Source organism: Sphaeramia orbicularis, chromosome 4 (genome assembly GCF_902148855.1).
Source record: "Sphaeramia orbicularis chromosome 4, fSphaOr1.1, whole genome shotgun sequence".
Lineage (NCBI taxonomy): Eukaryota > Metazoa > Chordata > Actinopteri > Kurtiformes > Apogonidae > Sphaeramia > Sphaeramia orbicularis.
Window position 1 is genome coordinate 34,961,979 of NC_043960.1, and position 26,890 is coordinate 34,988,868.

General features: G+C 37.0%; 3 protein-coding genes across 15 annotated transcripts in view; 1 reads left to right on the forward strand and 2 right to left on the reverse strand.

Annotated features, from left to right (window-relative positions):
* shroom2a (shroom family member 2a) overlaps positions 1–4,051 on the reverse strand; it is a 32,921-nt gene extending 28,870 nt beyond the window's left edge. For 3 of the 4 annotated variants that reach the window (XM_030131962.1, XM_030131965.1, XM_030131964.1), the window contains exons 1-2: positions 3,799–4,050; positions 2,436–2,646 (exon numbers count right to left, since the gene is read on the reverse strand). In XM_030131962.1, the coding sequence (XP_029987822.1) occupies positions 2,436–2,642 (207 nt within the window). In that variant the 5' untranslated portion in view covers positions 2,643–2,646; positions 3,799–4,050. Of the gene's footprint in view, positions 1–2,435; positions 2,647–3,798 lie in introns of all 4 variants that reach the window. The other variant, XM_030131963.1, reaches the window with a different exon arrangement.
* A 185-nt stretch (positions 4,052–4,236) lies between these two features.
* On the forward strand, positions 4,237–7,499 carry LOC115417831 (synapse-associated protein 1). 3 transcript variants are annotated; one of them, XM_030131972.1, is made up of 9 exons: positions 4,237–4,764; positions 4,867–4,985; positions 5,067–5,133; positions 5,313–5,386; positions 5,471–5,610; positions 5,947–6,098; positions 6,350–6,408; positions 6,529–6,673; positions 6,752–7,499. In XM_030131972.1, the coding sequence occupies exons 1-9, from the start codon at positions 4,566–4,568 to the stop codon at positions 6,892–6,894; spliced, it is 1,098 nt and encodes a 365-aa protein (XP_029987832.1). In that variant the 5' UTR covers positions 4,237–4,565; the 3' UTR covers positions 6,895–7,499. The 3 variants fall into 3 exon arrangements, with proteins under 3 accessions (XP_029987832.1, XP_029987834.1, XP_029987835.1); XM_030131974.1 differs by having other exon boundaries at positions 6,767–7,499; XM_030131975.1 differs by having other exon boundaries at positions 6,770–7,499.
* Positions 7,500–8,148: 649 nt separating this feature from the next.
* LOC115417833 (AP-1 complex subunit sigma-2) lies at positions 8,149–26,671 on the reverse strand. Of its 8 annotated transcripts, none has more exons than XM_030131979.1 (7): positions 26,582–26,671; positions 25,413–25,591; positions 21,798–21,906; positions 21,443–21,580; positions 20,704–20,734; positions 12,124–12,132; positions 8,149–10,830 (listed from the first exon to the last, which is right to left on the reverse strand). In XM_030131979.1, the coding sequence occupies exons 2-7, from the start codon at positions 25,589–25,591 to the stop codon at positions 10,721–10,723; spliced, it is 576 nt and encodes a 191-aa protein (XP_029987839.1). In that variant the 5' UTR covers positions 26,582–26,671; the 3' UTR covers positions 8,149–10,720. The 8 variants fall into 8 exon arrangements, with proteins under 8 accessions (XP_029987839.1, XP_029987837.1, XP_029987842.1 ...); XM_030131977.1 differs by lacking the exon at positions 26,582–26,671 and adding an exon at positions 26,482–26,559; XM_030131981.1 differs by lacking the exons at positions 8,149–10,830; positions 26,582–26,671 and adding exons at positions 16,568–16,630; positions 26,482–26,559.
* Between the last annotated feature and the right edge of the window lie 219 nt (positions 26,672–26,890).

Sequence of the window (26,890 nt, forward strand, 5' to 3'; positions counted from 1 at the left end):
TGAGTGAGTAGAGAAGAGAACCTGAAATAGGTAGATGTGAAATCTTAACAAAGGCCAAAAAGTAAAACAACAATAAATAAGCGTATATTCACAATGTTTCTGGCATTTTTAGAAGAAGAAAAGAGTAGAAAGTGTTAAACCTAAAAGGCTGCATTTTTACAGACTGTCAGATTCACAAAAAACACAAGTTTCAACGTTTGCTTTTATAGTTCTTTAAAAGCATCTCTTTTACAAAAATAGTACACAGACTACATGCATGGGTGTAAAAGGAGCCTCTATTAAATTAAACTAAAATTACCCTCTGAAACAAACAACACAGTACATAATGAGCACAGTGGTTTAAGCACCATTCAAAGGCCAATTACATCTGCAGTATATCTACATAGCCTATTCATCATTTTGGGCAAAAAAAAAAAGTTTCAAATTGGCCTGTAGACATCCTGAACACAAACACTCTGAGCTGTTGTACTTAAGAAAAATTGTAGATTTACCTTCCATCTTTATCTAGTTAGCACAGATAATCCTTCAAAAAAACCTTTGTTAATCAATGTCTGTAAGACACAGGCTGCTCCCAAAGAGCACAAATCACTAATCCTGACTTCATTTATCCCATCATGCCATTCCAAAAGGCTTCAGGCTGTCACAGATAATTCACTACATTTAGAAAATCAAACAAAGCTCCGACATTCCTCCCCTGCTCCTGGTACCACAAGCTACCCTTCCAACAGAAATCTAACCCAGCACAAAAATATGTGAAAGCAAATGTCCAGGTGGGATCTCATAACATACAGCGCTGCCAAAGTGAAGAGAATTAAACGCCAAGGCATTTCTAGTCAGCTCGACAAAGAGTTAATTCCTGCGCATGACAAATTTGCTTTATAGGCTACTGCAGAAAATGTCTTAAGTTCTTGCTTACTATCAAATGATATTTAAACTGTGTTGACCAGAATATACAGTCAAAAGGTTCATTTTTAAAGTTTCATGGAAAGTTCTCAGAAATTAGCAACTCACCATCTGATGGCTACGGGTCCACTTTCTTTAATCCTTGATGAATATGGAGTTCAGTGAGAAAACATTAACAGTACTATCACCGATACCAAACCACAGAACCACTGTTGCGCAGAATGTTGGAGTACGGCAATGTCTCTCACAATTCCACAATATGACCTTACCATGTAAGCTTACAGCTTAAAGACTTAAAATGACCAGAATTCTAGTCATTTGAATCACATGCTCCTGAAACGAGTACTGACCTAAAGGTGGTGATAACTGGATCACTCTGAGTCTATATGGTCTACGCAGTCCTGAGTTTCACCCACCTGATTCAGACTTTGGACCCTTTTGAGTCAATACAAAAATGACAAGAAAAAAAAATCCAGCAGACACACAGAGCTCCAGACAAACAGGTGCTGGTTATTTTACCACGTCAAATTAACCAGCAAGGTCTTTTGTAGTAAATCATTACACAGTCAACAGAGTGAAGTGTAGTTACAGTGTGATTTCAGAGCTGATTTGGCTGCTGTGTGAATAGGTAGGTCTTATTTAAAGTGCAACTTCTTTCAGACATCTTACAAGGTTATGGCATTGTAAGAATTCAGAGCAATAGTGCAACTTCTGCAAAATGTTGATGTTTTTGGTACAACCTGATACAAAACGCTAACTTTTACAACATACCCCGCAAAATGTGTTATGCTGTGGCTAAGAGGCAAGTCTTTGAAATGTGTTTTACTGCGCAGACGACTGTTAACACTCTCTGGACCAATCTACAGTAGTTGCTGCATATTAAAAATTAACATCTCAAGCACTTGTGCTTGGTTAGAATTTTGGCTGGGCCACTCTAAAGACCAATGCTTAACCACAGCATTGTGGTTGAACAGAAAAGTACATTTACCATGAACAGACTACCATAAAGTGCTCAACTGAACACCATAAAAAAAAACCTTCCTCTCAACTGCCAACAAACTCTGTAACTCCTCCCACACTGAATAATGCCATGTTTACAACTACAAAGTTGCTTGGATGTTTATATTTTTGGTTATAATATTACAATATTCACACATTGTTGTCTATTTGTGTAGCTGTAATAAAGGTCATTTTCTCAAAGATCAATTAAGTTTTTTTTTTCAGATTCTGTTAAACTGTTCCAGCAATTATCTTTGGATTTATCACAACAACATCATGATCTTGTAAAAACTGAACTGACATAATCTAGTTTGTATTGAGTGAGAGAATGTGAAAGATTTTCACTTTAGGAGTGGAAAAAAAGACATCTGACTGCAAAATGTGGCAATTTGTATAAAAGAAAACAACAACAAAAACAACAACAACAGGATTTTCATTTTCAAGTTATACAAAAGTGCTACCCTGTTTTTTTGTACCAACAAACAACAAAAATGACTACTTCAGATATGAAAACTGGCTTTTAGACTATATACCTTAGTTATGAGCAGAGGTTCACGATGCTCCACTCCACCTCTAAGTGTAAATCCCCATGGTGCACCTCCTGTAAGAAAAACATCTACCAGCTTCCATCCCTCGCCATCTCTGGTCCTCTGTTCCAGGTCTCCTGATTTTGGCATCACATGCCAAACAGTCTGTGCTTCTGGATAGTGTTGATCATTTCTGTATCCCTCAGCATCCATGGTACTGTAAAAAAAAATACAACAAAAACAACTCCAGTCAACACTTATTAACGAGTACACTTCATAATAGTGTTGGTTAATGTTTTCCAAATGAGCCTTCTTTTCAGAAGCTCATTTCACTCTGGATCTAGTTCACTGTTGACTGTATAGTCCTATTTTGAAAGCAGGCATGTTCTGTCTCAGTGTTACTCTGCTGACAACCAACTATAACACCCTTTGAAATACCTGAACAGGGTCAAATATCACTTTTTTTTTATTGTGAATATGATTTATTCAGGTTTATCTTGGCAGGATTTACAAGAATCTAGAACAGCTACTTTTGTGGGTTCAAGTGGAAGCTGGATTACAGTAAAGGAGCTGCTGTTCAATGGTCATTTTGATGATGAATTTGATACATGTATCTATAATTCTTCCCAATAGCTTTACATGTTAAAAATATTTACAAAATATGAACTTTTTGGACACCGATCTAAAAATGTATGCTGGTAATAAATAATTCACCTTTAAGAAAGAATGTGTGTGAGGGTTACATTTCTTAAATAGACCTACATGTATTATATTTCTCCCAAAAACAACTCTGCCTATTCTGCAATGCATCATCTAAACAGTTAAATAAGAGGGTATCCAGTTTACAATTTCTAATATCGAATAAACAATTCGGTTACTGACTTTTCTCATAACAGCTATACTCTTAGCATCCTATTATGTCGTCGTAATTTGACAGGAATTAACTGAAGAAACAAACTAGCTGAGTTTAATCCGGTGACTGTGTTCTCAGAGAGCTGTTGTCCTGTGTTTATACACTGACAATAATACACCGTTGTGTCACTCGTTGAGACCATTTTTATCGCAGCGCAAACACCTGTTGTTATACTAGAGAAGATGACTTAAACTTAATGCTCTTCTGTGTAAGGTTTAAACACACTAACAATGTCGAGCAGCACAATGGAAACCATCTTAGCTTGTATCAAATAAGAACTGAGCCGAGTCCAGCAGATCAGCTCTATCTATGAAACAGAGGAGGCTTAGCCGAGTCTCCGAATGAAAACACGCACTTTGCGATGAAATTAAACTTTAAATGATCGGAGTCCGACAGCACTTTCCATCAATCAATTAAATTACTCGAAAAAATTAGTTGTAAAACAAGAACTCTTACCTGGGAATTCAACTGAAGAAACCGGCGAACACGATCATCTCATCGGACTGGCACGCCAGGATCTCCCAGGTTTACGTTACACACACTTCATCTTTTTTTTTTTTTTTTTTTAACTCTTTAAAATGTCAAAGAATCCACTTTTTAATTCTTCACCAACTCTGCGGAAACTTGCGTGTATCGGTCGGAAAGTTTAACAGTTAAATTAAACGAAGCCGTTCAGCCTGTATCTACTTAATGATACGAAGCAACAACGACACACTACAACACTCAGGAGAGTTTAAATTAGCTAAGCTAACCTAGCTCCATCCATGGACAACAGGGATAAAGGGACCAAAAACAGCACAAGTGTGCCATCTACCGTTAACAAGTTAATAAAGTAAGACGTATCCTAGCATACTGTGGCATACTGTGCTTTACTGGCTGTAAGTATACCCAGATCTCAGAAGACCTGCTTTTACTATGCTTTCACCATAGTCAGACATAGAAAGTTACAGTTTAATTACTAAAATCCTAATTCGCCGGTCAAGTCTTTAGGTTACTTGTGTAATGAACAGAGACTAACATGTTCGAGTCGAACGCTTACGTCTCCATGACAACCTTTAATGTAAGGGAACCCGGAGGATCAAACGTAACGAGTTCGCGGAAGTCGTGGAGTTGTTAAACGTCACTAGAGTTTGACTAGTTTGACCTGACTGAAATAACAACAAGTCCGACATCTAAAACGAAATTACAACTTTACGTAACTTTACAGGCAAAACATTTCAAGTATGTTTAAGAACTGGGGAACTTGGCTTGGAATAGAACACGATAATGACCAAGTTAAGCAAGAAAGCGAGTCTGATGTTGATAATAATGGCGACAAGAAGCCAGAAGTAAGCCCAGCAACTGGACCTGCGGAGGCTCAGCAGGGCAGCCACGGAGATGCCCAACGTCCTCAGCTTGTCCAGAAGACTAAAGGCTTCAGTGGTAGGTCTGAGTGTGGTGGTAAACTGAATGAGGTGTTTTCTTACACTTCAGTTGGTTGAAACCACTTGTCATAGTGGTAAATTACTTCTTATTTGTTTGCAGAATACATTTATAGCTTTGCCAGCAGTGCCTCGAAGAAATTTTCTGAGTCTGTTGCTGAAACAGCACAAACCTTAAAGAAAAGTGTGGAGGAGGGGAAGATTAATGGGATTATGGATAAGGTAAGTAAGGCTCCTTCTTGTCTTAGTTTAAGTTATTCAACCCACTCTTGGGTTATTTAATGAAATATTCTCTCCCTTTAGACAATTTTGGGTGATTTCCAGAAAGAACAGGAGAAGTTTGTTCAAGAGAAAAAAGCAAAGAAGTCTGGTATGTAAGACTCTTTATTCCGACAAATTGAATGTCTTGTCATTTACTGTTTGTGAGACTTAAATGAGTGAAGATACGGCCATTTAATGTGCTCATTTCCAACAAGATCTGCATGGTACTGTATTAAAATACATTATATTACAATACAGTAATTGCTGGCTGGTTTTTATTTTTCTCAGGCGCAGCTTTACCACCTTGGGTTGGTTACAATGAAGAGGAGACAATGCAACAACAAATTTTAGCTCTTTCATCTGTTAGTTTTTCAATGTCATGTCATCTTCTAATAATCCTGTTCTCTGTCAATATGTTAATAATATAAATGACTGTTTCTTTGCAGGACCAAAGAAATTTTTTGCGAGACCCTCCTGCTGGAGTACACTTTCACTTTGACTTTGAGCAAATGTATCCTGTTGCCATGGTGATGCTAGAGGAAGATGAGCTGCTCAGGAAAATGCGCTTCCATCTGGTCCCAAAACAGTGAGGATGTTTAGACACTTCATTATTACTGTGTCCTGTGCTTTTATCACACATCCCTGCATAAGAGGGGTTTTATTAACAACAGAAAGTATTCAGGTGGTTAGTTGATGGTTATTGATATGTAGCCAATATACAGTATGTGGCACATCAAAAAGCAAAGTGTAAATAAACAACAACAAAAAAGATGGTTGAGTTCTTTATATCCGCTGCTATTGTACAAGAATATTGCTTTTTTTGGTCAACTCAAAAGACTGCTATTAAAAGGCCCATCACTCCACCATGAAGACAACTACCACTTCCCATTGTCCCATTGTCCCACTGTCCCATTCTTTTTAGGGTGAAAGAGGAAGCCTTCTGGAAAAATTACTTCTATCGTGTGTCCTTGATAAAACAGTCAGCTCAGCTCACAGCCCTGGCAGCACAACAGGCAGCTGAGTGGAAAGACAAGGAGAAAGCTGGCTCAAGTCCTGAGGCTGTTCATCAAAATGGTATAATGTTTGCTGTGTAAATCTTAACACACTTTATTGTTTTAAGCTCTTTTTAATCAAATATAAAGGGAATTTCTTTGAATTCATATTATAAATAGTAACACAACTGAAAATTATTGAGACAGAGCACTGATTTTTCTACATAATAATAAGCAGTATTTACATGACCAATTTAAAATCAGTGGTAGGTGGAAAATATGAATTAATCTGTACTATTAGCATTACCTTCTTTATTTTGTAACAATGTTTAGATGGTGTTAAAAGGAAAGGAGCCCCTGCCATCAGCAGTTCCAAACCAAAATCCAGTGAGGTAAAGCACCTGTGTCTTTTACATTTTCGATTGTGAAGAATCCTAATAAATGTACAGGACCAAGTTTTTATTATGGACACAACAGCTTGGTTACAGTTTTCTATGCCTCTGTTATTAAAGGATGAAGAGGAGATTTCCACCAGTCCACCTGTCGCTGAATTTGTGAGTGACGCTTTTGACTCATGCAAGATAAATGAAGACGACCTACGCAAAGAAATGGAACAACTAGTTCTAGACAAGCGGGAACATGCAAATCCACAGTCGGGTAGGTTTTAGTCTTTTGTTGAAGTGACTCCTCATGTAATCAGTGCAGATGGTCATCAGAGGTGAATGAGGGACTCAGCATTGGGTTTTTCAGCAGAAACTGCAGACTGGGAGAGGGAGCTGCAGGAAGAGCTCCAGGAGTACGATGTGTTGGCGGAAGACGAAAACCACGATGAAGGCTGGGACAAGGAGATTGAGGACATGCTAAAGGAGGACAGTTAGAGGGTGTCCACAGTCTGACAGTCCACTACAGCCTTTTCTGTTTGAAGGACACCTGCCAACAGTTGTTACAGTCCCAGTGCAATACTCCCAAGGTATTTAGTGTAATTCTACAAAACCTTGTAACTACTTCAGTATATTTTAGGACACAGTTCATCCTCTGACTGAGCCATTCTTTTTATAAAAATGAAACATATTCTTGTTGGTTAATTGTAAAGTATAGTAACCTCTTAATGTCACTTGTTTATGCAATACTGTAAATAATGGCATACACAGTGAACTTTATATGAAATGGACCAAAGAACTTAGGAACGTATTTGTTTGATCAAAATGATTAAATGAATGATTGAACATATTTTCGACCAAAAGCATTGTCTATACATGCACACACGCATGCACACACACCTACACACACACACACACACACACACACGGGATGACTGATATAATGTACTTTGAAGATATGCCAGTGCAAACAAGCTCCCTTCTTCCTGTTTATATCAGAAACTACTCAAATTCCATTGTCTTTTGTGTCTGTACTTATGTACCGTGCAGGCTGCATTGTATTGTTACATTTGATTAAACTTTATCATGTATTACTGCCTAAACTCAAGTGTTTCTTTCCCTTGTGTGGCTGCAATGGATATCAGAGAAAAAAAAGGAAACATCAGAGAATTTTTTTTTCATGTTAGCCTTTACTTTCTGGAAACCTTTCACACAGTTTGCTTGGCTTTGTCAATTCACAACACCTTTGAGACATATTTACTCTTTTCCATCTTGTCAAACTTGGCAGCCCATTTCCTGTGTGTGCCCGGTGCAGAATCAGGGGAAACAAGCTGCTTGTGACAGTACAGCCTCTCTGCCTGTGGAGTACTTTTTATTGCTGCACTTAACAGGAAAACATTCTTCCTTCGTTGTTCAATTCAGACACTGTAACAGAAAACTACACAATTCAATACATGGGTTGCACTGTACTCATGCTGAAGGTGCTGTACCGATATGCGCTGACATAACACACAGTATAGAAATACTAAATCATTCTGAAATACAAACAGAACTAAGTAAACATGTAAATACTCATTTAAAGTTATACAAAAGTGTCAAATAAGATGTGAAATAACTGCGAACAGTTGTAAAATGGGGGAAAAAATCAGTAGTAAAATATATTTACCAGTCTTGGTTTGAAACAAAACCATCTTTGTAACAAAATGAAAATAAAATACAGAAAGAATGATAGTATAGTAATACAGTCCTGTGTCCAAGGCATTTTATGTGTGACAGTATGTTCTTTTTTTTCAACTGCCTGAAAATGATTTAGTTCATACAAAATTTTAATATTCTGCTACAGTGTATGACACTATTGCTATTTTGTTGATGGTAGCCACTAGCTTTTTTGAAAGTCACAGTAGTAAATTGGTAGTTTACATGCTCTACCTTAGGTCAGTGATCAGTTTTTTTTTTTGTTTTTATTTTCTTATCACAACCAAATTTGTGGTGTATAGTGAAACAGATGTGCTGTGTGAAAGATGAAAGCTCAAGCAAAGAAGTGCCACACTGGTCAGTGTATGTGTTTGTAACAGAATACTGTTTGCCATTTAGTAGATACAAAGACAGAAAAACTTTCTTTTTATGCCCAGATGATGCCAAGCCCATGAAAACAAAAATCTTAGAATCAAATCTTATTTAAGATGCTGATGTGTAAAACATGATCGTTCACTGTAACATCAAAGGAGCATTAACAGTTTTAACTCTTTAAACACTTGATAAAATAATTATTTAAAGGTTCAGTTCATAAGATTTGTGCATGACTGTGTGCTTGCATGAAGGTTGTGTTGGAGTCTGTATTGTACTGGCCATTACTACTATTAACATAAACTGTATAAAGAAGTGGACAGATCCACCATGACGTCACTCATTGATATTTGGGCTGCTTTATTTTTATTTTTTCTGTTGCCACCTTGGCTTTTTGGAGCCAGAAGTGCCCATATTAGGACAGATGGGCAGAACAGGGGAGCCTGAGGTGCAATGGGTGAGCTAATGGTAAATGTTAGACATGCAATAGACAACGGCAGACCCAAAATATATGACAGTCTTGTTAAAGTAATGCATTTATTTCAACTGCAATTGAACTGTCTGTCTGGGAAAAAATAACTTTTATTCAATATACAGAAGCTTTGAAAGCCCAACTCAGCAGGCGAGTAAGTCTTCGTAAACACCTCCTCACATGATAAGCCTTCTGTTACCCCTAATATCTTATAAAAGGATTATGAGTGGACTTATTGGAGGATCTACATAAGTGTAGACCAGTATGACTCCCGGAAAAGATGTATAACTTCTGTATTGGTATAGCGTCAAGATTGCTGATTGTTGCATAGAAGTCCATTTCTAATTGTTGATGCTGTAGAGGAGCAGAGGGGGGGGCAATGAAGAATTAAGGAGTGAGCATTTTCTTGTTTTCTTGTGGAAAAAACAAAACAAACAAACAAAAAAAACACATCGTGAATTGTAGTAAACAAGACAGTTGTAATTTTAGAGATGTAGTTAACTAATGTCAACGATCTCCTGGCTCTCAGCACAAAACAGACTCCAACAGCTAAGCCCTAATCTTCAATACTGAACCTTTAAATTTAAGGTAGTGAGCTATGATGAGAAACCCAAAGGTAACTCCAAATCCATAGCCTTTTTCTTTTCTTTTTAATTTTACACATTCATATTGGCTACAGCTACTGTTACTCTTATCTCACACTGAACTACATAGTGAGCATGAATAATACTGTATCTAATACCAAATGACAAGTGCTGAGAGAGGTTACAGGAAAGCAAAAAAATTACACGTTTAAGATCCAGACAGTTCTCTTATGATGTTTCAGACTTTAACTTTTAAGGATTGTTTTTTTTAGCTTTAGGTAGCTTTTTAGCTTTTAACCTTGCCTTAAGTATTGTGTTCGTCACACTGATTAGACATTTACAGTGATTGAAATACAAATAACTTTGTAAGAGCCTTAAAAAGAAGAACAGTAGTGAATACCAAAGTACATAATACATGAATTCAAAGTATTTACCTGCTCCTGTGTATTGACATGCAGGTGCAATAATAAGTCATTACCACATTCTTATTCCAATAAATAAACATCCATCTAATATTAAGGCATTCGATATAAAGTGTTATTCTGATGTTATAAACTAATGAACTAAACACTAAGAGGAATGATGGTAAAATACAGGCATATGTTAAATTACACTGATTTTTGTTTTCATGCCAACTCACAGTCATTTGTTCATTACAATGTAAGTACACTGTATATATTCAAGATGCCACTTTTTGTGCTTACGGCATCGTCTATATATGATTCCATGATAGTCCCAATGCAATATTAAAGAAACAAATATAACACAATAACATAACTCTTTGGTTCTCTTTATAATGTAATACTTTTGACTTCCCTTTATTATAATCCTATTCTGCACTGTAGGCCTAACACATCTAGTCTAGAATCACAAAGTTACTTTACAGGATAGAGGAATCACATCAGCTTTGGTCGAACTGAAATCAAGCAGTTTACCTGGTACAGTGTCTTGGTGTGGAGTGGAAAGCAACCCACGGAAAAGAAAATCTGTAATTATGCTGCATTTGTTTACCCAGTAACAGTTATCGTCATCACACCGAATAAATAAATAAATCAGTAGGAAATACCCAAACAATGCTACATTGTTAGTAGTAGAAAACAAAGGCAGAGTTGTGAAACACAGATGCACAGGAAAACCATGTCTGCTATGTGTGTGTGTGTGTGTGTGTGTGTGTGTGTTAATTGGTGAATTGGAGTTGGAATCAGCTACATACAGCAGAGTATCTGGAAGATGAAGAAGTGTGTGCAGAGTGGATGATGATGTTTATGTCAGTCCAATTTCCTCCAGCACACTGCGCGGGGTCTCTGCTTCCTGTAAAGGGTCAGAGGAGCCACACTTCAACACCACGTATTCATTACAGGAGATTTCAACAACGAGATCATTATTTAAAGGGATACACACAATGGTAACAATCACCACTGCTACTAGAAAGACAGTGAAGATGATATTCCTTTTATGCTTTGGCTTCATGTACAGTGCAATATGAGAGAACCATAAGATGACTAACTTTAGGCTGCACAAATCAATGTTTTGTTTTCTTTTGTTTTGTTTTGTCACCATGAATCAAATAACCATGTAAACAGAGCAGGAGTGGCAAACTCATTTTAGTTCAGGGGCCATACAGCCCAATTTGATCTCAAGTGGGCTGGACCCGTAAAATAATAATATAATAACCTATAAATAATACCAACTCCACACATTTCTCTATGTTTTAGAGTGAAAAAAGTAAAACAACTTTATGAAAATGTTTACATCTACAAATGATCTTTTAAAAAATGTAAATAATCTGAACAACCTGAAATGTCTGAAGAAAAATAAATACAGTATTAGTATGTCTCAGCTCTTCATTTACACATGTGCATTACAAATAATAAATCACAGTGGATCTACAAAGGCACAAAATATTTGGTAACAGGCAAAATATTGTTAAAATTGCATTTACTTCTCTTAAGACATTTCAGGTTGTTCATATTTGTTCAGATTATTCACATTTTTTGTGAAAGGATAGTTTGTAAATGTAAACATTTTTGTGTAATTTAACTTTTCTTTTTTTTTTTTTTAACACTAAAACAGAGAGAAAATTTTGGGGTCATTATTTATTGGTTATTATGATAGTATTTTAAGGATCTGACCCACTTGAGATCACATTGGGCTGTATGTGGCCCCTGAATTAAAATGATTTTGACACCTTGGACTGTTAATATTCACCCCATTCATTCCATGGGCTGGACTGGACCATTTGGTTGACCGATTTTGGCCCATGTGCAGTATGCTTGACACCCATAAGGTCTAAGGAAGGGCTAAAAGTACAGTTTTCACCAGAATTTGGGATTAATAAGTCATTTACTGCAATCAATTGTTAAAGCTGCACAAATCAGTAATGATAAATATTGATTTATGCATGCGTGCACTAAAAAACTGCAAATTAAAGGACAAATGCATCTGATCAAATTAGGTTATTCAACCAGTTATTTGATATGTTAAGTGTTGTTATATCCATGTTGTACCTAAACCTGAGTCACACATGGATGACAACACACATATATTCCACAAGACAGAATCAGTGCTGCTACATTATAGCAAAAAGAAAAGACAAGCACTTACTTTGGCATCCTAAAACAAGGTTCAGCACAAAGTAAAGAGAGGGGTTGCATCAGAGTAGTGAGACAGAAATCATGCTTAATACTGAGGAGACAAATAACCCAGATCTACAAAGGGAAACATTAATTATTTACTAACTACTTTATTTACAAAATATAGACTTTTACTCAGTCAAGATTTTTCTGTTGGTGTTGAATCTTGTCACCTATTATTTCATCTCAACAACTCCTTCTTTTAAAGAAAACAGTTTAATTAAAATTGCATGACTTAATCACTTATTGACAGCCTGAACTTTCAAGTAAAAACTTCAACAGTAACACAGATATGAGCAGAATTCAGAATGACGACACAGATGTGTTTAATTCACCAAGAATCATAAACATTTTATTGATAAAATAAATTCATCAGTCCATCATGATGGTCTGTTACTGCAGTGTGTCTTGACTGGAACACAGATAAACAACCACTCACACAGAACATTTTAAGTGCTTAGTCAATGTGCATTTATCATAGATAAATCATTTATAAGGCTAGTAATTCAATTCCATTTAAGTGCCCATAATTATGATAAATAAAGCCAAAACAGCCCTTGGATAATCAGAGCAAATATTTCTCTAACAGTTATCCCATGTGTATCACTTACCTTGAGAGGGGGCTTTTTGTATTTATTTAAATGGGAAATAATCAGTGTATAAATAATGTAAAAGTCTTAGAATAACCAATCCAGCCTTTTACCGCAGAGATGGTGGAAAGTTATCAATTATGTGATATATGCTATTTGCTAAACAAGGGTTTGATTTCATTTGTGTACTTAAAACAACAATACCTAGAAATCACAACAAGAAAAAAAAGAAACATCTAACATAAATATAAATGATTTAAAGTGAGAACATACACAGATAACTGACAGACACAATAAAGACACAGGTAAAACACGAGTTGTTCCCATTCATGGAATAATGTGAAATCACTTACACAGGACTAATAATAATGACAAAACTAATAAAAATATCAATGGATGAATACCTCTTAGAACTAATAATGATGTTAATGTAAAGGGTATCAGCCTGGAATAACATCACAATTCACATTATCTTATTTACTGATCTGGTTTTCAAGCATTTCTTCTGCACATAAAATACTTAGAAACATTTGTCCACCTACACTACAACCTGTGCAACAGGGGGCAGACTTTCCCCATATGTTTTTGAGTGGAAATAGCAGAAATGAACAAAACAGAAATAGACTTTTTTTTTTTTTTTTTTTTTTTTTACAACATCCAAAATAACAAAAGAAAAAAACAATCTGTGGAATGAAAATGTGAACAGAGTTTTTAATCATGTGTCATCCTGATACTTTTGGCCAAATAAAGTGCAATTTTCTGACTAGTTAAATGCTTAAAAAAGTTAAAAGTATACATATTTTTGAGATGTGATGGCACATGATGCAAACTTGCTGCTTTACAGTGATGATACGAGAGAAGTTTAACAGGTGCAATGATACCAAGACTAAGTGGACCAATGACAAGAATGTAACAATATACTGTAGGAAAATATAGAACAATTTTGGTTCTAAATCTGTTGATAAAATTTAAGTTAAAATTTCAGTCCCCAATGATAGAATGCTGGATTCCCTGTCCATTCTACTTGATAAAATGCCTAATCCACCCTATATGCCTTCAATTATTGTAGTTTTCAATGTACTTAAAATAGTTTTGATATTGGAACATGGTTGTCATGCACTGAACTGAAAAGTGAGCTCAGAATATTGTTACACCAGCAAACCAATGACAATGATAGGTGCTCAGAGGGCAGAAAGAAAGGTGCCAGGCACTGAGGAGCTCAGCATGCAGGGTGGATAGCAGTGGCAGCAGCAGCAGCAGCGGCAGCAACGGCAGCAGCAGCAGCAGCAGCGATGGCAGCCATTCAGTACACAGGCACATTAAAGTACTCATGACGGGGCTGGGGGAGAGAAATGCATACAGCTTAGATAAACAGGACAATGCTGAGCTGTAACGGACACCTCATTCAGACACATCATCCACAGGACATGCAGCAGGCAGAGCAGTAGACAAGAGGACAGTGTTTCATTTTTTTTTCTTTATTAAGGTATGCTTCATCAAGATAATTTCCTGGAAAATGAAAGTCCTCCAACTCTCCCAGAGTCAAATGAACTCAGTGACCTTAATATCCTGGAGGTCTTTAGGGAAATTTAATCCTGAGTCAATGGAAAATTAGCAAAAAATCTCCTTAAAACCATTTATAAATAAAAGAATGACTTAATTGCTAATGGCTATATGAATACTTTCAGTGTTCAATGTTCACCAAACTGCAGAAATAAAAGTTTTGGCAAGATCTAAAAAAGTTCCAATTATAAATACTAGTCCAGGTGATATAGCTGATTCATTGATTCATGTATCATTCCCTTTAAAAAAAAAAAACAACATAAATTTGTACATTTCTATAGTTGACATCCTCTGCATTTTTAGAGATGGGGTGATCACAAAAAGATTTATGGTGACCATAACCACCAAATTATATATTTTGCATCACTTCTTCTAAAGTAAACATGATGACATATGTAGAGAGCAGTGGCGATTTCTCATAGACTGCAAGGGAAGCCCGGCTTCCCCTAAAATTCCGAAAATTAAATGGTTAAATATGTTCGGTTGTGTTGACATTTTATTGACTACAAATGTGTTAGAACACGTTCATCTCATGGATGAGTTCGTTCAGAATCAGCTTTATCACAAATCAACGGACTCGATGTTGTTCATTTCTCATCCATTCCCGTTGCGCTGTTTTCTCATTCTCTCTCTGCTCAGTGCATTTGTGGCGTCTATGAGCTTCAACGGGACTGAGTGGAACAGTTTTTTTCATTGCCTCAAAACTGGACGGTAATTGGATAAATGCCACGATGCTGTCCCGCCCCTGGACGCCGGGCGTCTCTGGGGGTGAATGGAGCTGTGGGTGGGGCTCGGCCAGGCTGGACGCCAGAATCCCACGTGCTGATTGGAGGATCAGTCAAAAGGCTAAATCCCGTTTGATTGACAGCTGTTTTCAGATCTACTCCTTCACTGACACAGTTCAGTTTAATACTGTCGCACATTCTGCTGTGAAATCAAGAGAGAGACCACTACGAAATTACTCGTTCATTTCTTGCATTGTGAATAAAACACACTCATTGTACTTCTTTGTTTCAATTTAACATAATTTCAGTGTTTTCTTGTTTCAGTTACATAATTTAATCATTTCTTGTTCGAGTTTAATATCGTTTTGTAGATAGTCAATCATACTCTCGGCTAGGTCGGAGTGAAAGGAGCATCTCTTGTTTAAAAAGGCTGAAGTCTTACACTCACAACATAATGGGCCAAGGCAGTCTAAGCAGCCTAGCTCTGCTGGCCATTGAGAGGACACTGGTGCAGTCCCTGGAAAAGACACCTACTTGGCACGATAAGGTCACTGAGCATTTTCTTAAAAAGGAACGCAGGGACGAATTTATGTTTAAATAACTTGACAAATTTTTTTTTTTTTTTTTAATGTAAGCCGAGAATGAGCTTCCCCTGTCTGAAAGACGAGCAGCCGCCACTGGTAGAGAGGCTGATAACATGAGGATTACAATAATAACATGTAATCTTTTAATGAAAATAAAATGCAAGTCTTGCGCTTATGCTTATGTCACATTAGTGTTGTAATGTGTTTTGTGTTAGGAGTGGGATGGTTACTGACGTTGACTACTTCCATTTCTAAGCGAAGCATTTCTAGTCTTGGCTGCCTACATCTATGATAACATGTAGTTTTGGTTAATAGGTTATACTAACAAGACCATAAAATGACTGTGTTGATGATGTTTACCACTTTACCGAGTCAGTTAGGTAGTATTTAGTATTACCTCACCCATAACCCCTCAGAGACAGTGACTCTGCCTCCACATGGCCTCACAACAGCAGCTGTGAAACCAATGGGTGACATCACAGTTCCTCCATCCACTAATGATACACAGTGTATAGGGTACACATCATAACACATTCTGTGGTGCCATGTTTTGTTCAAGCCACGTGATGCAAAATATGTAATTTGGTTAAGCCAGAAGATAAAATGGCTGCCATGGATACCACAAGCCATTTTTGTGTTTTGTGGCTCCATTTCTGAAAATGGCCAGAGACCCAAAGTGTATATGTGTCTTCAGTTATATGCAATTATGACAAAAACATAGCTGAAATTTGCACCTGTGATATTGGTGTAAAGGGAAAACAAAGAGAGACACACTAAGACAGTTTTCAGCACAAACATGGATCATCAGCTGTGGAAAGACTGTTACTAATGACAAGAGACCAAGAACACTGTTTTATACTGAGCAGAAACTGAGCTACACACAGACTAGTGCTGAATAGAGGGCTCTAGTGGCACAGACGACCTAAATTCACAGACACAGTACGAGTATTCACCTCAGTGGGCCTAATTCTGGAAAAGACCAGAAGACTCAGAGGCCATACCTGGGACCATCACACCTGCGAGGCAAACATTTTTATAAGTACAAAAGGACACATAGAGATTCACCACTGGTCAGCTTGTATATTATATTTAGTATAAGTCTTTCAGGAGCCTACAGCATCTAATCATCTATAGGATGCATTCAGGGACCAGGGGCTTAACCGTACAGCATCACAATAACTTCTTTATGGGGACGTCTCTACTCAATTTATCTCTGATGTCTCATGCAGAGCTGAGCTGGAAATCTTCAGAGGCATCATTATTCCAAAAGAAGATCTGCTTGCTGGCACTGAAGTAATGGCCGGCTACTGAGAAATGTTTCATTAAAGGTTTATTAAAATAGCTTCACCAAATCCCCTGTGGTATGTTTTCTATGTAATTACTGAACTGTGCACCCCTAAAGCCTTAAGGCCACTAATTCAAAATGCACACCATTTTAACTGCCCCACACTATTTTTGCCATGCAGTTATTTGCACCTTCTTAGTTAGAGTTTAAATTTACTGAAAGAATACATTATTTTATGTCCTTCATTCACAAAAAAATAATAGACTGAGTATTTTTTTCAACTGTATGTAAAAGGCATAATTTGTATGATTTTCCTAAGAAAAAGATGTATAGTAATGCTATTTTTACTTAGTCACCACTTGACCCATTGTGTGGGTCATTGGCTTCTACCGGCATTTTCTTATTTTCCTTTGTTTGGTTTTGTTCAAGATATTTCAGTGCGTGGACCTTTAAACAGTGAGTATAGCTGTAACTTTAGTTACATAGCTGTCTCCCCTTTTCCATCTTGTTGCAGGTCTATGTGCCGTTGAGACTAATCACAGAGCTGAGCCACATCCACACAGTTTTGGCTGCATTCACTCAGAATCTTCCCTCATGGTCGTGCAAAAGTGTTGTCATATAATTAATGCCCGATTAACTGTAACTATAATGGAAGTAGCATTCTATTTCCTGCTTCATTTCATCACTATTTCTCTCCAACTCTGATCCCTCTCTTGATTGACTCTTTTGACTTCTGTTGAGTCAAGTTAGGGGACCAAATCTGAATCATATTAACTGGAAAATCTCACAAATTATACCTTTAAATACACCACTTGTTAAATATTAAATAGGCTTTGTGTCTCAATATTTCACTCTGCTGTTTCATAAGCACTACTGATTATCCTGATTACTAAATTACACTGACAAGGAGATGAGCTACTAAATTGTTCCTCCTTGGCAGCATCTCAAGCACCACAGGACATTTGTGAAACATGAACTGATTGCCTTGATTGTACAGTTGTCTTAATGAGAATAATAACAATTTAATGACAGGCAGTTTCCTTTTGTCCTTAGAATGGTAATAACATTTTCTTTACTCATAAAATATCCTGCTTTTACTAAAAGTTAGCACCAGCCTAAAAGAGGATCTGAGGATAGCCTTTATGTTTCCTTATCAACACACCCCATAAAATCCAAATCCAACCTTGAACTGATACACAATGTACTTTGTGTATCCAATGCCTGACAAATTATTTCTCCAGAGGGCTTCATTTTCTTGCTCAAAATGTACTAAATTCACATCTGTGTGAATTACTGTGCAACTGTAATCTTACTGTGAACAGGGTTAAATGCACTGATCCTTCATCAGCACAGTTTCTGGTACTTTCTACAAGACCAAAAGTAGCTCCAACAAATGAAATTTATTGCTTAATATCCAAAAATATTTTGTGGTAATCCCTCAATAAAAGTAAGTCAAAGTATTTCAGAGGTGAAAGCAATGGCTCTGGGATTTTTTTTTAAAGAAAAAAAAAAACAAATAAAACAAAACAAAACAAAAAAGCAGTGTAATGCCAGCATTCCTGGTTACATTATTACATAATAATAATAGTTATTTTGGGCCAAACAGCACCATGTATAATATATGTGTGGTCAATATTAGTATGAACATAAACACTATGTTATTACTCAGAGATCCTTTGCCACAAAATCATGAGTCTGAGCAGGTTCATTCAGTGCAGTTAGTAAAACCACAGGCTACTCTTCACACAGGCAGCATAACTTAATCAGGTTTCCAATTCAGAGCACAGGTTCATTTAGCTAACACATACATCCAATAAAAAGCATTCAGATGTCAGACTTAACACCGGCTGCTTAGTTGATTCAAAAATGGTTGCATTTTGCCACCTGTGAGTGAAACTAGGGTGTATTCAGACAATACATGGATGGAAATGCATGCAATTAGAAGATCACGGCACGCACAACTGAAAACCCATGCTGGCTGACTGACTGCACCAGTCTAGTAGTTACCAATTGCCTGGATGGGGACATGGGTGGACTCTAGGCCCTTTATAAGATCTCCTCACTTGGCAAACTCCCCCAGTCTTCACTTTGGCTCTATAAATACAGAATTGATTTTATCAGACCTCTTTCTCTCTCTCTCTCTGAGTTAAAGTGGACAGCCGAACTTTAAGTTTTGACCTCTCTTCTTATAAAGTGAGCATAACAATGGAGCGACTTTCATCAGCTTAAAAGGAAAAAGTGTATAATACAAAGTTCCAATAAAGAGATCACTGTACAGTATGTTCTCAACAGCAGAACTACCTGATGTTCTTGCTTCTTATAAATCAAGGAGCAGCTTGTCCATTTGTCCTTGGGGTTTATGGACTTGGCTGGACAGCGACTTCCTCAAAGCTAATGGCTGAGGGCCACATTTAATCTAAAACTGTGATGCACATAATAAATCAGTATCTACCAAGGTGGGTTCATTAGGGAGTTTCATTTTTTAATTAAAGTATAGTTTTTAAGGACAACCAACTAATTGTAGCTAACATCAGCAGTGTACCTCAGGATATCAGTTTAGATGCCAGTAGATACTGAACATATTTATCCAGCTTTTTATTTTGATTCAGATGGAACTTTTACTTTCAGTATAGTCGAGCTAATATATGCTATTTGGTATATCACATGTTGGAGAAAAAAAGGTTGCATCTCATTTCCTCACTCAGTGTTAATGGGATTCCAGTGGTAGCCTGAATTTCCTTCCCAGAACACATTAGCAGTGGCCTTTTGACTCACTAACTGACTAAATGTTGATCAAACAATTCCAGCAAACCCCATCAGCCTGCTGACAATGATTAGGTCAGTCAGAGTAAAACCTGCTGCATACTCCATAAGAACAGAGAACCTTCTTCACACTCCTGGTTTTGGAGTTCTTGCCGCTTGTTCTCGACACACCGCCCGGGCAGAACTTTCTTCTCCTGTGGTTGTGAGAACTATTGCGCGATTGGTCAGGTATTCGAAGTGGGCGGGGTTAATGTAGAAAAGAGGAGGACCCCCGCCCCACGAGTTTGGCACGTGAGCTTCTCCTGAAGTATAAAATGTCTTGGTCAGAACAAACTTTTGTTCTTGTTTTTGTCATCTTGAAAAGACGGACAAATTTCTCTGTTCTCACTGAGTATATACTAAGCATAAGACTTGGAGGGAGGTTTGTTATCTAAACTGCTCTTAAAAGCTCACTGTAGTTTATCATTCTACGAGTACTGGGCAAAGATTTCTTGATTTCCAGTTGTGTTGTACTAAGTGCAAATGCTTATGATGAGGATCATAATTCTAATGGCACTATGGTTTTGCTGATGTAATTAAGTTCCCTTGATATGGATAGCTAATCTTGGCCAGAAAACTTTGTGTCGTCTCAGCAAAGCAGACATAAAAGTCTGTGCCTCAGCTGCAACTCGAGCTCCTCTGCATTCTGACAAGAACATTAAATATAGAACTTATTTGAAAGGTGATATTGTCCTGTTTACATCTTACATCTGGATTTACAATTGATTGTTGCTTTTACTTGAGATACAGGATATTTCAAGTAGATATGCTGCTGAGGAAGAGTACAGGGTTAGTGCCTAGAATACAGTTAGATTCTCTAGGGTTAAGGTCAGAATGAGACAGAAAAACACACCACCAACACCTGAATCTGGTGTGTTCCGGACGTTTGACAATGATGTTGTTGCTGGTGTGTTGTTTCTGTTGGCTTGGTCTATCTATTTCTAAAGCTACTGATCTAACACTACAGCAAGGGTTATTGGGTTTTTATTTTACAAACTGTACCTGCAAACAGGCGCATCTGAAAGTCTATATTCTGCAATTTATACACAAGCAAAGAGAGAAAATATCAGCTGAAGATCAAGATTAAGAAAAAGCAAACTGAATGGAAGACAACAAGACTCTATACAGGCAATAAAATCATACAAAATAAATGTGAAATGTTGACAAAGTTGTATGAATTTTTAAGCAGCCCAGAAAATGAGTACGCTGGCCACCGGTAAATCTTAGGAAATGGGTACACACCAGGAAGGACAGCAGAGCCCACACACTTAAAGCAGCAGTGAGCTGAGCGAGACAAATGCACTCAATGTCTAAATCATCCCCAAGCAGTTACCATAATGTTGTTAACGCTACCCTCGTCAAAGTTGTGGAGTTAAGTGTTAAGTAAGTGACAGGACTTTATTCGCTCTGCAACTTACCTTCACCTACTCACCCTACCTCTGTGATATGAGATAAAAAGGAAGACATTAATAAAAGTTGAGCTAATATATTATTTAAATGAGTCCATGCTAGAGTCATCCTTTTTCCACAAAAGATGATGAATCATTTTGATGTAGTTTTTAATGTTTTACTTACTCTGATTTGACCTAAATTAAGTTTTTATGAAAGAGTCTCACTGTCACTTCTTTCTCTCCTTACTTTAGTCACCAGTTTAATGATGCGTGAGGGCAGATTGCAAATGAGTTGGAGGGACACATCAAATATGAAAGCTTTACTACTCACAATTTTTTACATGGCTTACCTCCTGCAGCAGGTCAGCCTGCTCAATTGCCTTCAATACGTTCTTTTTGGATGTCTCCTGAGCCTCCCCACCCAGCAAGAACTCATCCAGAATGAAATAGGCCTTCTCAAAGTTGAAAATGATGTCCAATTCACAAACCTGTTAAGCAATGACCAAAAAAGCAACTATAAGTGACTTGTATTTGAGAAAAACATGGATCAATATTGTAGCAGCAACGATGCAAAATTCTAAGGAAAAACATTCACAGAATAAAGTCACAATTCTGAGAAAAAACAAAACAAGAATAAAGTTGGAATATTTCGATAAAATAGATAAAACAGAAAAAGAAAAGAATGAGAAGCCAGCAGAAACGCACACTTCCAAAGTATTTATCCAGCAGCTCCACGTATCTATGGATGATTTCCAGTGTGATGAGCTCATTGTCCTGGTCTTCTATGGCACAGCAGAAGTACAAGCTGGCATATCTGTAACAGGATAAAAAGGCAGCCAACTTCAACCTGACAGCCCCCAAACAAATACCGCAGTATTTGAATAAAAATAACAAGGTTATTATTGCGAGAAGTGCAACATCAACTTGACAAGGTGAAAGCCAGAAAAGCTGATTTATACATTTCCATCACTTCCACAAGATCTCCAAGTGATGTAGTCTCTTGCAGTTTTCTGTGATAGTGCTGATGGAGCAGTTTTTTATTATTAAGGGTCGCTGTTTACTGAGTGTAAGGTATTCATTTAAAAGCCAGAAGCCGGATGCAGAAGGCTGTAGGAGCTAAGCCTCATTCTGCCCATGCTTCTTTATCCCTGATAATCCCTAAGGCACTCTTTAAGCATGTGATGATTGGCTCATAAAAGAGTAGGTCAGTTGATCTCTCTCAACCAGCAAGGTACAAGAGCACAATGGACTATGTTGTAGATTTGAGAGAAATCTAATGTATGAGAGCAGGTTTCACTGTCAACATAAGTGCAACTTGGCAGCATCACTAATTTATGTAATTTGATTAACTGTTGTCTTTGTATTCCCTGCTGTTTGTGTGAGCAGATTCAAGGCACAGCCTAGCTGGAGAAACACAGTGTGTCCAATTCAGTTGTTCAGATGTGGCACAGAGAAGTGAAACAGCACTTTTAAACCTCTTAAAGTATAACTTGCAAAGAGGAAGTTCACAAGAGATATTCTTCTTAACAACCTTATCATACAGTTTGACCTTTGATAAGGTTGATTGCGAAGTTTGATTAATATATAGAGATTTGAAGAGATGTCACAGAGATCTCACAGAGTAACTTGCAATATGGGTCATTCCATGGCAATTCAGCTAATGGTCCCCACATGACCCCCTCAGAAAATTCTGAAAAAATTCACACTTGTTCACCTACCAGATAAACAAACACATCCAAAATTTTTATGTCATATCTGTAATAGTTTAGGAGATACAGCCCTTTGAAAATTAATGTGTTTTTTTTTTTTAATTTTGCAAATTTGCTTTTCGGCCAACTTTGAGGAGCTATATCTCCTTAGGTATTCAAGCCACACTGCTGAAACTTACTGTCTGGGGTGAAATCCCCCTGAAAAGACCATATTTTGCATCAAAATAATGGTAGGTGCCTTCATGTTTGGTCCATGAGGCCTTGAAATCAGGCAAAAAGGCAAATTCTTCAAAATGTCCTCTCTCTTCAGGCTTGCACTGTGCCATAATGGATGAATGTAGAGACCTAATTTTTTTTGCATGGATTCTTATGGTCAAGATGCAACAATATACTGCAAAAAGACATAAATGACATAAATGTAGCTAAGATTTCCCAGAATTTTTATGATGCTGGCCAGCCTAATCTTTCTGTGACATTCATCCTTTAAGATCAATCCGACAACACATTTTTCCACCATGATGAATAAGTTTGTTCAGGATTATGAATAGAATTCCCAAAATTAGGCTGGTCAGCATCATAAAAATTCTGGGAAATCTTAGCTACATTTATGTCATTGACCCTGGTGAAATTGGGTCAACTGACCAGCTCCATCCAATTTCTGAGAAGTCTCTGCTACAGGCATTAATCTGAGCCAATTCTGGGAAATCTATAATTATTTTATCTGAACCATCATGCAGTTCCACACCCTAGTTCAAATATCTCAAGTATTATCATAACTTGTGCAATAATCAATGTCATTATACTGTTAAAAATGCCATTTACACCTACGTTTGTATACAATTTGAAGAAAATATAGTCATGCAGTAAAAAAACATTAAAAATAGAACCAGTTCTATCCCAAAGCTATTTTTTGTGCACAACATCTTGAAACATATATGAAGACATGGTAAAAATTTCAAAATTTTCATCAGCTGGCCACATGGTAATTTGGGCGCTCAAATAAAGAGTATTTTTGTGAAAAACTGAAATCGACCCATTTTATTCATTGCCTCACAGCAACACTTTTCATTGAACTGTAGTCTTTTTGCAGTATATTGTTGCATCTTGACCATAAGAATCCATACAAAAAAAATTAGGTCTCTACATTCATCCATTATGGCACAGTGCAAGCCTGAAGAGAGAGAGGACATTTTGAAGAATTAGCCTTTTTGCCTGATTTCAAGGCCTCATGGACCAAACATGAAGACACCTACAATTATTTTGATGCAAAATATGGTCTTTTCAGGGGGATTTCACCCCAGACAGTCAGTTTCAGCAGTGTGGCTTGAATAGCTAAGGAGATATAGCTCCTCAAAGTTGGCTGAAAAGCAAATTTGTAAAATTAAAAAAAAAAACAACAAAACCTTAATTTTCAAAGGGCTGTATCTTCTAAACTATTACAGATATGACATAAAAATTTTGGATGTGTTTGTTTATCTGGTAGGTGAACAAGTGTGAATTTTTTCAGAATTTTCTGAGGGGGTCATGTGGTGCACTTTCTGAAATCTGGTTGATTTGGGATGGAATGACCCATATATACTATCACATACTATCAAAACATGTTGCCTACAAACATGATGGTATCATGATACAGCAACACTGTCGCTATTGGCACATTGTAGATGTCATCAAAGATACCATATGTGTGTGAATGGAATAAAAAATCCTGTTAAAAATCTGAAAGAATTCTGTATTGAATGCATTGTAGTCTTAGCTGCCCTTGTGCCTCAACCACACACATTGACTACAACTTCCATGTCCACATGCATCACATGTTTGAATGAAAATACACATCTAAATATCAAAAGAGGAGGTAATACACAACATCAGTATATCTACATTTTGTATTAAATTTAGCATTAGATTTTGAATACTGTTAATGTTAATCTTTCATCTGTGGGAGAAACCCCAGAGTCTCAATGCTAAATTTTATATTTACAATTTCATCCTGTGCAGTAATCAGCTGTCAAGGCATTAAATTACTGGTATTTTGTGGATCAAAAAGTACTTTTTACTGAGGTATCCTGAGGCTCATTTGACTGCAGGGTACACCATGTGCCTGCCCTGATAAAGCACCAACCATAATAAAAATGTCTAAAACTTTAAAAGATGATGAATGTCATTTCATTTTTGTTTTCCATCCCTGGTTTTATTAGGGCCTGTTTAGCTGTAAACAACTATAAAGATGTAAAGAGCAGCTGGGGGTAAAACCACTTGTTAATTCAGTCATTTCTGAAACCCATTAAACTGTTGGAGGTAAACAAATGTCTGAGGGTTGTTGACTGGTCACCATCTCTTGTGGTGTGTTTGTTTCTATGCCTGTCTGGGTCACCTGGGTTCACCACTAGTCTGCCTACCACCCGTTGGCACGGCAACAGGACATAATGAGGCAAAATTAATGCTCTATTTTGTTTTGAGTGGAGTCGGGATGCATGTTCTCCCTCGATTCTCCAACTGAGTTGTTTCTATGAATGATAGGACTAAGAATTGCCCAGGGAAGTGTGAAAACTGTATTCTTTGAGTGTCCATCCAGTCATCATTACCACATAAACAAGTCCAGATTTTTACATACCTTTTATATACAATCTTGAGATCCCTCCACTCTAGAAAGCTGCACATTTTTGGCTTTCGAGCCAGGACTGTTTGCACCAACTCTCTGGTGATCTTCTTTTTCTCCTTATCAGACAAAGGCACGTACCATTTTTGAAGCCTAAGCTTGCCTTGTCGACTGAATAGAAGCATGAACTGCATCTGAAATGAAGAGATGAAACAAAACAGAGCTGTGAAGCACAATGAAAGATGAGAGGAAGGAGTGGGTGTTCAAGAGGGGGAATCAAAATCACCCGCAGAAACAGACAAAAGGCATGCAAAAGAACACAACTAATCACTTTTCATTTGTATGAAGACTGACTCATCATGACAAGTTATCTAAGACAGAATATATATATATATATATATATATATATATATATATATATATATGATTATATGTATGTGTGTGATTGTGTGAGTGTGTGTGTGTATATATCCATATATCTATATATCTATATCTATCTATCTATCTATCTATCTATCTATCTATCTATCTATATCTATATATATCTATATCTCTCTCTCTATATATATATATATCTATATCTATATCTATATCTATATATATATATATATATATATATATATATAGATATATATAGATATATATACAAGACGTGAGAGTTGCTTAAGAAATTGAGGTCATTCAAAGTCAGGAAGTTGATTCATGGCACACGCAGTCTTTTTCTTCTAATTTAATCTGGTGCATATACCAACATAAATAAATTATTTTCATGGTTTGCTGCCATTTCTGACATTTGTTACGGATAAACCTCAAACTATTTCATATGAGATCCAAATTCAGCCTCAGTAGTTAACACCACACATCCTATGGTACGTTCTGATTTCGCAATGCGTAGTAAAAGATAACACCAATCTCTCGTTAAAGCAGCGAGTTTAAAAAAAAAAACAAAAACAAAACTCGGTTAGTTCCCTACATTAGTCCACAGACATGACTGAACCCATCATCTCTCCTAACATTATCATATCAACACAACCTAACGGAAGTACCCTTAACACCGTTATTTCAGCCGCTAGCATTAGCATACCCAACCACCGCCTATCCTGCTTTTCACTAAAATAATAGACCAAGCCTTAAAGTACATTTTAATGTAAAACACAGTACCATACATATATTAAACTACTTACCTTGAATAATAACACTGTAATCTCCACTCACTGAAGAAATGAACCACGCAACGCCACCCTGAAACACGACCAGTTAGCATCAAGCATCTGATTGGTCAACCAAGAAAATATGACGTACTTCATTGGATAACAGTTTTTTGACAGACCCGCCTTTTTTGACACTTTAACCGGATTTAATGAATGTGAATGGCTTAAATTCACGACAATCAAAAGACACTGATGTTAGCTGGTCCTGCCCACTCAAAAATCGCCCTCAAACCTGAAGTGAGTGTTTCTTCAAAGCATAATGTAGTCTCCAAAAAGATAACA

Bases quoted from the DNA above. Each gene is read 5' to 3' on its own strand.
- LOC115417831 (XM_030131972.1), top strand. From the start codon at position 4,566: ATGTTTAAGAACTGGGGAACTTGGCTTGGAATAGAACACGATAATGAC. The intron at 4,986-5,066 runs GTAAGTAAGGCT...CTCTCCCTTTAG, and splicing joins TTAATGGGATTATGGATAAG to ACAATTTTGGGTGATTTCCA. The intron at 5,611-5,946 runs GTGAGGATGTTT...CATTCTTTTTAG, and splicing joins TTCCATCTGGTCCCAAAACA to GGTGAAAGAGGAAGCCTTCT.
- LOC115417833 (XM_030131977.1), bottom strand. From the start codon at position 26,538: ATGTACTTTAAGGCTTGGTCTATTATTTTAGTGAAAAGCAGGATAGGC. The intron at 25,592-26,481 runs GTATGCTAATGC...TCTTCATTTCAG, and splicing joins GCAGGATAGGCGGTGGTTGG to ATGCAGTTCATGCTTCTATT. The intron at 21,907-25,412 runs GTATGTAAAAAT...ATCCTGTTACAG, and splicing joins CTCAAGATTGTATATAAAAG to ATATGCCAGCTTGTACTTCT.